Raw genomic sequence first — 13,669 nt, 5'->3', positions numbered from 1 at the left:
ATTATTAAATTAATTACAATGTAATGAATAATACTGTACAGATATTTAGCAAGATACTCCACTTTAGAGTTTTTGCGAACTAATGATCTATGGACATGGCTTTCCTGAGATAAATTTAGTTATGTGACATTGTTCAACAAGGTGTTATATTGACATTTTCAGCAGTTAAAACACTGATTATCTGAAACAAGATATATTTCAGTAAATTGTACTGTATCTTACAACATTTTCTTGTGATCTTTCTGATGTTTATTTAAGTGAATATTATGTTCATTAAATTCTATGGCTGCTTGCATAGGCAGAGTTTGAGGGCCACCCCAGACCAATTGATTTTTCCAGATCTATTAATAAAATAAATATTTTCTCGTTTTCTCATTTTATTTGTATTATCTTAAAATTTTAATGAGTAAGTTAAGGCTAAATTATTTTTAAATATTTTTTAAAAGAAGCTCTGTACTTTTGCAACTCTCAAAGTATCACTTGAGTGGACTCTCTTCTTGTTCTGTTACTGCTTTAGTCTGCAGAGATATGCTAAATAAACAAAATGGATATTCAACCATTTTTATTTATTATTATTTTTTTTTTATAAACCCACAACTTAAAGAGTGGATGTCTCTAACTCTGACGCTTCAAATATTTATTCTACTGTTGCTAATACTGATACAGCAAAAGAGGCAGATTCTTATACACAAGATATACGTTTTTATTCCATTCTTTGTATAGCCGAACAGTCATTGTTAATTGTATATGTATTTTTTTAAAATAATAAATTATATAGGCTATAAATAATTGAAATGTAGAAAATATGGTATATACGGTATGTAAAAAAAATAAATAAATAAAAATTGTGGTCTAACCCCAACCCTGGCAATAATGTGAAACTTCGCCTATGGCTGCCTGGTATTAAGGAGGTTAAGATAATCACTGCTGCTGCAATCTGTCATGCCACATTAAAGAGCATTAAAAGGCATTTATTTTGCAGATTGCATGATAAATTGGATAGAATTTGAAAGCTGAGAGTTTTTTTTCTTATCAAAAGTAACAAAAAAAAAGCTTCATTCTTTCATGTATAAACTGAAAACAACATTAAAACATTGATATTAGATAAAAGAATTGATCAAATGCATTGAAATAGATATATAAAACGCAGTGTAGTTGAAATGCTGCATTTGTATTGTTCATGTGACCAAAATAAAAATAAAAATTTACAAAGATGCCTAATACACTCCTAATGTTAATAATTAAAAAAATATAGGCATTGCAAAGATTTTGCTTGTTTGTTTACAGAGGTGAAATCCAAAATGATAAAGCAGTATCACATCTGAATTTACCGTTTTACACCACAGTAATGTAAAACTATTTCTTTTGTGTTTCTCTTCCCATGATGGCTTTTTTAGTGTTTCTCTCTGGATGTAAAAGGATGATGTAGCACTTTGGGGCAAATATGGCCACCAGTAACCCAAAACTAGAAGCTAAAATGGCAAAAATCTCTACAGCCACTGCATATTTCCCAGGAGAACTCACATATGCTGGAACAAACGCAATCCACACAGCACAGAAGATCAGCATGCTAAAAGTGATGAACTTTGCTTCATTAAAATTATCTGGAAGATTTCTCGCCAGGAAAGCTAACAGGAAACTTACTGCTGCTAACAGTCCAATGTATGCCAGCAACATAGAAAAACCAGCCACGGAGCCAATAGCACATTCATATACTATTTTAGAGCGGATATACTGGGTGTTTTTATTGGGTGTTGGAGAGGCAGTTGATAGCCAGACTGCACATATCACAACCTGAATGGCTGTTAAGACCAGAACTGTGCATCTTTGTTGAGCTGCTCCAAACCATTTCATAGCGCCTTTGCCCTCTGGTCGAGATGACTTGAACACAGCTATCACCACCATAGTCTTGACCAGGATGCTAGAGATGCACAGGACAAAACTTATGCCAAACAGAGCATGTCTTAACTGACATGTCCACAATTGCGGCCTGCCAATGAATAGCAGCACACACAGGAAACACAGTTTGAGTGACAACAGAAGTAGGAAGCTGAGCTCTGAGTTGTTGGCACGTACTATGGGAGTGTTATGGTGAAGAGCAAAGATGACCATAACAAGAGCACAGAAACAGGCACCAAGCAGGGAAGCAGTTGTCAGAGAGATTCCTAGTGGATCCTCGTAGGACAGAAACTCTACTTCTTTGAGGACACACTGATCCTTATTTGAATTGGACCAGAACTCATCTGGACACACTGTGCACTCAATAGCATCTGTGAGTAAGAAAATACAGAAAATTAGTTTTTAAAGGGATTTTAAGAGGAAATCACATTCAAATTCTATTGCCAAAAAATAATCAACTCACCTGTTGTATTAGAAATCTCTCCATCTCCACATGGCATGCAGTCAAAACAGCAGACAGGAAAACCTTTCCTTGTGGCTTGTCTGGTGCCTGGGGGGCAGCTTTCACTGCACACAGACCTTGGGGACTGAAAGAGACATCATCTATTATCAGTCATGTGTTTGTCTATCGTCTCTTTTACATAACGACAAGCATGGCCTTTCCATTAATGTTTTCTCATTTGTCTTTTCATAGCTATTGACTATTTTTAGACTATGTCTGCAAAAATGATGGCAACAAGCAATGCTAGTTACTTTTTTTGGCTCAAAGTTCCAATATAATGCATCATCATTCAGTGTGAGCAACATCCCTGTTGCTGCCTCTTCATTTACTACACCAACCGTTTGGACCCTTATCGATCCATCAGAGCTTGGCTGCCAGTTCAGCACATCATAGATGGGCAGAGCATCTCCATTCTTATCGAATGACACATGATCCCCAAAACCTGTGGTGAAGTTCACTTTCTGTAGGTAGTGAACCAGCTGTACAGTTTGTAGACAGGACAGGTGTTATATGAAATTTGGATTAATATAGTGCAAATATTTTGCTTTTCCACACCAGCCCTTCTATAAGCCTGGAGAGAATCTGAATTGTACCTGTTCTTACCTGCCAAGGTTTCAGGTTTGTTATGTCAGCACAGCTGTTCCCATTGAATGGTCCTCTCCCCTCTTCACACTGCATCAGGTCATGAAGGGCATGTGCCAGAGCATAAACTGCCTTATAGACATTATAAGAGGCCCTCAGCTCTGAAACATCAGTGTATGGTGTGTCTGTGATGCTTAGATCCTCCTGTCCTGTACACAACTTTTTATCTTGCTTTCCATCTGTCTCTCTACCCCCAGTTTCAAAACTGCACCGGAACATCTTCTCCCAAAAGATCCTCAACATATTATTTTTTGGATCATTGCTGGGACGGAGACGTAGAAGAAAATCATGAAGCCCCTGGATCTCTCCACGCCTGACAGCGATGCCTAGTGTGCCCCTCAGGAAGGGCAGTAAACGTGGAGTGTGGTGTACAAAAGATGTGGCCCAAGCTTCACTGGCAATCCACTGCCTGCCTGTCATGTTCTGCAACACAACCTCATCTATCAAAGGTATCAGAAAGGATGGAGTGGAAAAAACAACCACCACTCTAGCTGTAGAAGCCTGAATCACTCCTGTTATATGCTGAATATCTTTGTGGTTGTTATCATGGGGCAGGATTTCAGAAAAAGCAACACAATGTCCAAACAAATGCATTTCTTGATGGAAGGACTGAGCAGCGTAGAGGCCATAGTCATCATCACTGTAGATGAGACCAACCCAGGTCCATTTGAAATATTTTAAGATCTGAACCATAGCACGCACCTGGAAGGCATCACTGGGGATTGTTCTGAAAAAAGAGGGGTACTTTTTCCTGTTACTCAAACAGGAGCAGGTGGCGTAGTGACTAACCTAATTAGGGAAATGGAGAGAGAGGGGAAGGCATGAGACACAGAAACATAATAATAATAATAATAATAATAATAATAATAATAATAATAATAATAATAATAATAAAAACTTTTCTTACTATAGGTACTCGAAACAGCCCCAGAATACTTGAAATCGCAATGGAAACAGTTGAACTTGAATCCCCCACAATTCCAATCACTGGTGGTGGGCCAGTGCAGTTGAGGTTAGAAAAGGTCTCCTCTGTTCCACTAGTTAAGGATAAGGCAGCACGGAATGCCATACCTAGCATCACACAGTTGTCGTAAACATGGTAACCAAGAGTAATGTTTGGCAGTAGGTTTGGATTCCTATTGATCTCATCTATTGCGAAAGCCATGGTCTGTGCCTGCTGGAAGCTCTCCATATCAAATCTAAAAAAAGAAAAGTAAAATAAATGTGGATTTAACTGTTCTGGATTGATATGAGCAGTGAAAATAAGAAAAAGTCAATCAATGAAGGAGTAAAACATCATTTGAGCAATTAGGTATATAGTTTAAAAAATGTGTCTCTCCTCTATCCTTTCCCTTTTCCTTGTACAACTGTTCTTTTCCACTCAAAACTCACTGCTCACAGTATGGTGGCTCCGGCTCTGTTCTGAAGCTGAGCTCTGGGAACACTGTGAGGAAGTCAACCTCAAACAGTCCTCCAAATATAACATCACCATCCTGGTACATTCCATTCAACCTGAAATGTCCCTGTAGCTGACAGGTTCCTGTTCTGTGTATGTTGAAATAAGATGCTGAAATAAAGTTAAAAGACAAATACAGGCCGATGTTCCAAGTGATCCCCATCCCTGTTTCTGTATTTCTTAGTGTGCTTAATTTATGATGAAGTTTGTGTGGGGTGTTGCTTTAAAAGGGCAGGTGGTGCTAAGTGAGCATCCCTGGAAATCAGTATGTCATCAGCCCATCACTATATTCTAATATGTTAAGTAATGACAACTTTGTGAATTGCTTAGGGTATAACTATTTTTTAAATGGTTGTGGGGGAGGGGCTTATTTAGAGATGCTGAACTGAAAAGAAAATAGAGAAAAGGTTATAGCTTAGAGATGTCATTTGTATCAACTTGTCCATGTATTCTACTTGACAATGGTTGTCCTTGGAATGCCCTCTAGATGTCAGTCTTGCATATCAGTTTTGCTGTGCAAATTTTCTTTCTAAACAATCCCTGTTCCACCAGAGATGTATTATTATTATTAATTTTACTGCTGATTTCACTCACTGCTAATATAAATTATATATATATATATATATATATATATATATATATATATATATATATATATATATATATATATATATATATATATATATTAATAACATGTGTTTTTCTTGGTATTTAAATCATAACTGTATAGAGGATACACTTTTTTTGGCAATACTATCATCTTGATTGCACAGACACTGTTGGAAGAGACCTGTCCTGAGCTGGGCAAAAATTACAGTCTATAAAATGTAGGCGTATACAGCAATCATCATACTGAGTCCAAGCACCAATGGCTTATGTGCATGATTATATATCCAATACACACATATCTTAAAAAAATAACTTTTAACTTAACTTTTACAAGCTAGATAAAACTCCTATGACTATAACTACCTATTACTTTACATTTAATTTTCAATAATGTATAAACTTTAGTTCAATATCCAAAATTTTAAATTACAAATTGAGTTGAAGAGGAAAAGTAAGTTCATATAACTCATTTGAGCTAAAGTGTTTTACAGTGTAGCTGTCACAGTGTCTGGGTTGTGTTCCCTGGGTTTCCACTAGGTGTCCTCCTTTCTCACGGTGTCTGTCACCTTATCACTTCCTGTTCCCTTATTTGGTCACCTTCCTCCTGTTGAGTAATTGATTGTTCCCCACCTGTCTCCTGTTCCCTCATTATCCTTCTATGTATTTATACCCGGTCTGTCTGAGTCTGTGTTACGGAGTCCTTGTTTAATGTTGAAAGTTTATTCATGTCCGTCGCTTCTTGCCTTGCCTTGCCTTGCCTTGCCTTGCCTTGCCTTGCCTTGCCTTGCCTTGCCTTGCCTTGCCTTGCCTTGCCTTGCCTGGCCTTGCCTTGCCTTGCCTGGCCTGGCCTGGCCTTGCCTGACCTGGCCTTGCCTTGTCTTCGTGTCTTGTTTATGTATGTTTGGATATTCTGGTATTGACCCTGCCTGGACTGTTTACCCCTTTGGATTACCCTTTAATAAATGACTTACCTGCAATTGGTTCCCTCTCCTGTGTTTCCTGTAACGCCGATCGTGACAGTAGCATCATATCCTCTCTCCAGTACATGTTCGTTTCTTCTGATCAATAGGCCATATTGGACATCATAGTCACATTGTGTGCTGCTACATGCTACATTTTACTTGATAACATCTGGCTGCGACTTATAAACAATCATTGCCTATAAGTAACCTAATAATTAGAATTTTCTTTAGGATTTCCAGTGCGGTTGGATGCACTGATTACACACATTCTCACCATCACACCTTCGAAAAAATGAAGCTGAATACTCTGTGGAATGGAAGGATGCCAGATGGAAGGGTAGTGCAAGATATCTATGCCATAACGACCACCATATAAACACAAATTATTCAGAGTTTATTTGGTCATCTTTATGTTCTACAAATAAAAAAGCTATATTTTTTTTCTCTGTTTGATTTTAAATTTGGTATTTTTGCCATCTCCATTTAATCTGAAGTGGTGCTAGTGCAGGCTCTCCTCCCATTTTATGAGTCTCTGCCTGTTTGCTGTTGGCTTCTGAATAGAAGTTAAATGTTTATCATTACCCTTATTAAGAAATGTAACAAGTTGGATTAGAGAACATTTATTTATGTGAAAAAGCTTTGGACTATGTGGAAAAAGCTGCTGCACATTGAACTAGATATACACTGAAGTCGTGTAATGTTACTTTACACCCATTTCAGGCTTGAAGCTTTACCTGTTTGAAATGTTAAAATTTTTACATTTTTTTCTGCTGCCAAAATTATTTTTATTTATTTATTTATTTATTTATTTATTTATTTGCCCATGGGATACCTTGAAAAATTTATATTATTTAAATAAATTACATTTCTGCCAGATTTCACCTCTGCTAACATTAATTTTGAATTAAAGTATGGTGTTGTATGTGGAAGTCTTTTTGGCAGGAGCTGTTGTCATGGTGAATCATAATTTCATAGCACCATTGATCGTGGCTTTTCATAGTCAGGGTGCACGCGCTAAACTCAGTCATCCTACTCAGAGTGGATTGAACTAACTCTTTTCAGCCCTAACCCTAAACCGAAAACTCAAGAGTTTCCAATCTCAGGGTTAGTCAACTCAGAGTTCAAATTTTAACTCAGAGTTTGTTGAATCCCCTTACTGGAATTCACCCCGGAGATTAGAAAAAGCAACCACTGGGCAATAAAATATTCCTATAATGGAGTCTTGAAAGAGACTGCAGCAAGACAATAAAGATATATTCTTTGTTTCTCCCATCACATTCTCTTTTGACTCTTTTTTTTCTCAAAATTATTTTCATGTCTCATTTGTGTCTACTTCCATTTTTCCTAAGGAATTTTAGGAGAAACGTCTGAAATGCTGTTGATACTAAAACGAGAGATATATGAGAATCTCATCTACTGTAAGTCTCCTGAGCTTAGGAAAAGCAACCACTGAGCAATAATGCCCTACAAAGGAAAAAGACCTTAACTCGCTACTGTGTGAAACTGAGAAAAAATGACTTATACTTAATTTGGTTGGACATGTAAAAAACTTTAAAGTATGATGATTCAAATTGATTTATACCCCTATTTTGAATTTAATGTACTCTGCCTTTGTATTGTTTGCAAAACATGAGAAGTCAAAAGGCAAAGGCAAGTAACTTTCACATTATCAATGTTTGGTTGCTGATCATCATTTATCATCATCATAATTATTTACAAAATTGTTATAGTAACACCTGTATAAAATCTAGTGTTCATGGGCAGTCTCATATAGGCTATTGCATATAGTAATTTCTTTGTTGACCGTAACAAGCAGTCTAAAAGTTTGTGCGATATTGCCTATTTACACTAAGTGAAAATTAGTGTAATATATTTTCCAGTGTAACATATTTTAGTGTAACATATTTTCTTAACGATAGATGTTAATAACACCAAGTGAAAATAGCAGTATTTTTTTAGTGATATGCTATTTACACTAAGTGCAAATAGCTAGGTTCTATTTACATTATGTTAAAATAGCATGATATTCTGCTAATTACTTATTGCAAACAGTGGCAATTATCTGCACCTCAGCATTGTAATACATTATAAAACAGTATGCAATAACTTATTGAGTGTAACTTTTAATTAATTAATTAATTCATTTTAATATATAATATCATATCATATCATATCATATCATATCATATCATATCATATCATATAATATAATATAATATAATATAATATAATATAATATAATATAATATAATATAATATAATATAATATAATATAATAATAAATCAAATGATTAAATGGATGCCACCTTGGGACAAAAACCTCCCCTCAAACTGATGCTTTATTTGAAACTTTTTGATTATTTCCTTCATTTTTATTGAAAGTAAATGCTTTTCTGATGTGATTTGAAATTTGAAAAGGGAGAACAACGTTTGAACCCAAGTCGATTGAGTCAAAATGCATATGACACACACTTTACCATCTATGCCAATGAATCTGATGACTGATGACCGTATATTGTAATGCTGAATAGCGCAATCACATGTTGATGGATGGCGTTATTGTAAAGTGTTAGTGTTAAATAGTTAAACAGTTGCCCACAGGAAAAAAACAAAAAAACAAACAAAAAGACGGCACCCACACTTCCCGCGTCTATGGTTTCAAGAAAAGGTAGGATATGGATTTAATTGCGAACTGTTAGAAGGCTACTGATTTTAGGATTGATCATGCTAGATACAGCATTCGAGTCCACACATGTCCAACTAGAAGTGACAGCCTGATAAATAATCTGCATAACAAAAATAAAAAAATATATATATACTGTATGTAAAGGTTATTGCTGCCAAGGTAGTGCTTTGTTATATCGAAACTTTTTGGTAGATTGCAATTTATCTTATTTGTTTGTGTACACTGTAATTAAAATGCGGCAGACTTTAATGGACAGTAAAACAAAGGCAGAACACCATATAACTCCAAGCTGGCACCGCAACTTCATAATGACGCGCGACTAAACAGGCGGATCAAGTTGCAAGCCTTCCAGCCCCAATGCCCGCTCCTAGAAAGCGCCTTCCAGAGTGCCCTCTAATGCCCGCTCCTCATAAGTACCTTCTAGAGCTCCCTCCAGTGCCCGCTTCTCATAAGCGCCTTCCAGAGTTCACACCAGTGTCGGCCGAGCCCCCAGAGTTTGCTACAGTGTTGGGCCGGCCCCAGAGCAAAGCCCAGGAAGGGCTCTCGATACACAGTCAACCCTAGGATGGGCTCTTGTTCTCAAGTTAAGCCCAGGATGGGAGTATAGCCCATGGAGGGCTCCTGTTTCTGAGTAAAGCCCACAGAGGGCTTCTGATCCCCAAATCAGCCCAGCAAGGGCTCCTAATCCCTAGTTCAGTCCAGGGTGTGCTCGTGTTCCCGAGTATAGCCCAGGGAGGGCTCCTGATTCCTCGTTTAGCCCAGGGAGGGCTCCAGATCCTCAAGTATGCCCAGGGAGGGCTCCTGCACTTCTGATCTACCATGGCCACCTGGGTCTCCTGATCCGCCATGGCCACCTGGGTCTCCTGATCCGCCATGGCCTCCTGAGTCTCCTAATATGCCATGGCCATCTGAGCTACCAGCTGAACCTGAACCTGAACTGCCATGGCAACCTGAACTACCTGCTCTGCCATGGCTCCAGGAACTCTCTGATCAGTTGGTACTTTTACGGCACGGGCTGCACCTTCCGGGAGGGGCGAGTAATGTTAGAGTTATGTTTAGTTTTTGTCCTGTTTTCATTGTGTTTCTTGTTCCTGTCCTGATTATGTTAATTGTCCCAGGTGTTTCTTAGTAGTTATCCTCCTCACCTGTCTGCCCCTCATTATCTACACTTTATTAGCTGTGTTCAGTGTTCAGTTTAGTGTCCAGGCTACTTCCTCCATACTTGTTGGATGTTCTGTGTTACTGTTGTGGATTATCCCTGTGATTCCTGGATTAAAGACTTTTGCTTGTACTCCAAAAAAAAAGACTTTTGCTTGGAAATTGATTATGCTGATTCCTAAGAAAATACTGTAAATACCTTATTTGAGCGGAATTTTAATCTGTTTGTCAAAATATTTAAGGAGTTTTAACCAAATATATTTGTGAGGAACATTTTGGTGCTTATTAGAGCACAATGCTCTACAGTTGAGTACTGTACTACTGTAATTACAGCCTTCCTTGAATAATCTCCAGAATCTTAAATTTTTTTTTTATTTTGCTCCGTGTAATGCTGTTAATTATATTCCAACAAAAGCACTGTTATATTTAATGTTCAATGTATGTTATTGATTATTAAATTATGATAGTTGATTGACAACACCAATGTGCACAAAAAAAATAAAAATAAAAATAATGAATGTCAACATATATTTTTGTTGTCGAAGAGTCGATTGATCTCATTTAACGGGATGTAAAGTCGTGCAATAATACAACTTGATCAGCGTGGCAGCGGTAGGTCAAGACCACAATTGAGCCTGCCCAGATGCAGTCCAAGAGAAGAAGACACGGTTATGAGATGTGCAGACAAAGCTGAACCAACAGAGTGTTGGAAAGTTTTACGAAACTACAAACAAACAATGCTGTCATTTGTAAAGTCCCCGGTTACAACTAAGTTATTTTTTGTTCTTTGGTTAAGGGTTTACTGTTGGTGAACATTCCGACACTGCTGAGAGTGGCATTTAATTGAATGTGTAAATATGTGCTGCATGCTTTCTTTACTATAATGAAACAAACACCCAACAAATATGATCTGATAGCATCTGATCATTTAAACCAGCTTTATAATCGGCACTCCAGTAAAGTCACATCACATCATGTTTATTTATATAACACTTTATGCTATATGTGTAGACTAATATATATATATATATATATATATATATATATATATATATAAATTTTTTTTAATGATTGCAAAAACTGAATAATCAATCAAAGCCTACTGACTAATCAGTGAAGTAACTGACAATTAGTCAAAAGTTCACAATTTTACATAATAGAGATTTAAAACTATTTATTTTGTTTTTCTCTTCCCATTATGGCATTTTTAGTGTTTCTCTCTGGATGTAAAAGGATAATGTAGCACTTTGGGGCAAATATGGCCACCAATAATCCAAAACTAGAAGCTAAAATGGCAAATATCTCTACAGCTACAGCATATTTCCCTGGAGAACTCACATATGCTGGAACAAACGCAATCCACACAGCACAGAAGATCAGCATGCTAAAAGTGATGAACTTTGCTTCATTAAAATTATCTGGAAGATTTCTTGCCAGAAAGGCTAAAAGAAAACTTACTGCTGCCAATAGTCCAATGTATCCCAGCAGCATAGAAAAACCAGCCACGGAGCCAATAGCACATTCATATACAATTTTAGAGCGAGTATACTGATTGTTTTTATGTGGTGTTGGAGATGCAATTGATAGCCAGACTGCACATATCACAACCTGAAGGGCTGTTAGGACCAAAACTGTGCATCTTTGTTGAGCTGCTCCAAACCATTTCATAGCGCCTTTTCCCTCTGGTCGAGATGATTTGAAAACTGCAATTACCACCATAGTCTTGACCAGGATGCTGGAAATGCACAGGACAAAGCTTATGCCAAACACAGCATGCCTTAACTGACATGTCCACAACTGTGGCTGGCCAATGAACAGCAGCACACACAGGAAACACAGTTTGAGTGACAACAGCAGCAGGAAGCTGAGTTCTGAATTGTTGGCACGAACTATTGGAGTGTTATGGTGAAGAGCAAAGATGACCATAACAAGAGCACAGATGCAGGTTCCAAGCAGAGATGCAGTGGTCAAGGAGATGCCTAGAGGATCCTCATAGGACAGAAACTCTACTTCTTTTGGCACACACTGATCCTTTTCTGGATTGGACCAGAACTCATCTGGACAGACTGTACATTCAATAGCATCTATGAGTAATGAATGATAGATAGGTGTGAATTAAAGAGGTAATTACTTTCAAATTATGCTCAAATTTTGCAACAATAATTTCCTCACTTGTTGTATTAGATATTTCTCCATCTCCACATGACAGGCAGTCAAAACAGCAGACAGGGAGGCCCTTCCTCCTGGCTTGTCTGGTGCCTGGTGGGCAGCTCTCACTGCAAACAGACCTTGGGGGCTGAAAGAGACATCACCTGCTATATTTTTTTCTTTCTTTTTAAATGTATTGTATTTTTCATATCTTACATAATAAGTTTTCCATTAATTTATACATGTTTTCTTATAGCTTTGACTTGTATATAGAAACATATATCTGCAAAAGGGATGAAATTAATTTGTACAGTTTATTACTTTTTTGGTCTCAAAGTTCCAGTATATTGAATCATCATCCAGTGTGAGCACCATCTTTGTTGCCGCCCCTTTATTGACTACACCAACTGTGTGAATCCTTATCGATCCATCAGAGCTTGGCTGCCAGTTCAGCACATCATAGATGGGCAGAGCATCTCCATTCTTATCAAATGACACATGATCCCCAAAACCTGTGGTGAAGTTCACTTTCTGTAGGTAGTGAACCAGCTGCACAGTTGGTAGGCAGGAGAAGTGTTAAACACGCGCACACACACACACACACACACACACACACACACACACACACACACACACACACACACACACACACACACACATATTTTGCTTTTTCATCTTCACTTCTCCTATATGCCTGGAGAGAATGGTCACTTGGATGTCTTACCTGCCAGGGTTTCAGGTTGGTTTTATCAGCACAGCTATTCCAATTGAATGGTCCTCTCCCCTCTTCACACTGCATCAGGTCATGAAGTGCATGTGCCAGGGCATAAACTGCTTTATAGACATTATAAGCTGCTCTCAACCCAGAAACATCAGTGTATGGTGTGTCAGTGTTGCTCAGATCCTCCTGTCCTGTACACAGCTTTTTCACTTGCTCTCCATCTATTGCTCTACCCCCATTTTCAAAACTACACCTGAACATGTTCTCCCAAAAAATCCTTATTATATTGTTTTTTTGATCATTACTGGGACGGAGACGTAGAAGAAACTCACGAAGCCCCTGAATCTCTCCACGCCTGATAGCAATGCCCAGTGTGCCCCCCAGGATGGGTAGGAAACGTGGAGTGTGATATACAGGAGAGGTTGTCCAAGCTTCACTCGCAATCCACTGTCTGCCTGTCATGTTCTGCAAAACCACTTCCTCCATCAAAGGTATTAGAAAGGATGAGGTTGAAAAAACAACAACCACTCTAGCTGTAGAGGCCTCAATCACTCCTGTTATATGTTGAATGTCTCTGAGGTTGTTATCATGGGGAAGGATTTCAGAAAATGCAACACAATGCCCAAACAGCTGCATTTCCTGCTGAAATAACTGAGCAGCATAGATGCCATAGTCATCATCACTGTAGATGAGACCAACCCAGGTCCATCCAAAATGCCTCAAAATCTGAACCATAGCACGCACCTGGAAGGCATCACTGGGGATTGTTCTGAAGAAAGAAGGGTACTTTTTCCTGTCACTCAAACAGGAGCAGGTGGCATAGTGACTAACCTAATTAGTTATGGAAGATGGAGAAATAAATAATGACATGAGACAGAGAAATACA

The 13,669-nt window shown here is 38.0% G+C and overlaps 4 protein-coding genes across 4 annotated transcripts in view; 2 read left to right on the top strand and 2 right to left on the bottom strand.

Annotated features, from left to right (window-relative positions):
* The window catches only part of LOC132156005 (uncharacterized), a 156,472-nt gene that overhangs the window by 23,785 nt on the left and 119,018 nt on the right, over positions 1-13,669 (top strand). The window lies entirely within an intron of this gene.
* The window catches only part of LOC132156003 (acetyl-coenzyme A transporter 1-like), a 249,357-nt gene that overhangs the window by 135,123 nt on the left and 100,565 nt on the right, over positions 1-13,669 (top strand). The gene's annotated exons all lie outside the window — the stretch shown is intronic.
* LOC132155995 (extracellular calcium-sensing receptor-like) lies at positions 1,357-4,662 on the bottom strand. The gene is made up of 6 exons (XM_059564798.1): positions 4,436-4,662; positions 3,951-4,242; positions 3,005-3,832; positions 2,653-2,880; positions 2,363-2,486; positions 1,357-2,270 (listed from the first exon to the last, which is right to left on the bottom strand). Exons 1-6 carry the CDS (start codon positions 4,660-4,662, stop codon positions 1,357-1,359), a joined length of 2,613 nt encoding a protein of 870 aa, XP_059420781.1.
* Positions 11,085-13,669, bottom strand: part of LOC132156001 (extracellular calcium-sensing receptor-like) — a 33,894-nt gene continuing 31,309 nt past the window's right edge. Inside the window, exons 3-6 of the mRNA XM_059564806.1 lie at positions 12,787-13,614; positions 12,384-12,611; positions 12,087-12,210; positions 11,085-11,998 (exon numbers count right to left, since the gene is read on the bottom strand). Coding sequence (XP_059420789.1) covers positions 11,085-11,998; positions 12,087-12,210; positions 12,384-12,611; positions 12,787-13,614 — 2,094 coding nt within the window. The remainder of the gene's footprint in view (positions 11,999-12,086; positions 12,211-12,383; positions 12,612-12,786; positions 13,615-13,669) is intronic.

This window comes from Carassius carassius, chromosome 13, assembly GCF_963082965.1.
Source record: "Carassius carassius chromosome 13, fCarCar2.1, whole genome shotgun sequence".
Taxonomy (NCBI): domain Eukaryota; kingdom Metazoa; phylum Chordata; class Actinopteri; order Cypriniformes; family Cyprinidae; genus Carassius; species Carassius carassius.
The sequence above is the reverse complement of the archived record's forward strand: the minus strand, read 5'-3'. Positions and strand labels throughout refer to the sequence as shown.

What these genes read in the sequence shown, in the direction of transcription:
- LOC132155995 (XM_059564798.1), bottom strand. Translation starts at nt 4,662, where the DNA reads ATGGGGATCACTTGGAACATCGGCCTGTATTTGTCTTTTAACTTTATT. An exon ending in CAAACCTGAAACCTTGGCAG is followed by an intron (nt 2,881 to 3,004) that starts GTAAGAACAGGT and finishes CAAACTGTACAG; the next exon opens with CTGGTTCACTACCTACAGAA. An exon ending in GGAACTTTGAGCCAAAAAAA is followed by an intron (nt 2,487 to 2,652) that starts GTAACTAGCATT and finishes TGTCTCTTTCAG; the next exon opens with TCCCCAAGGTCTGTGTGCAG.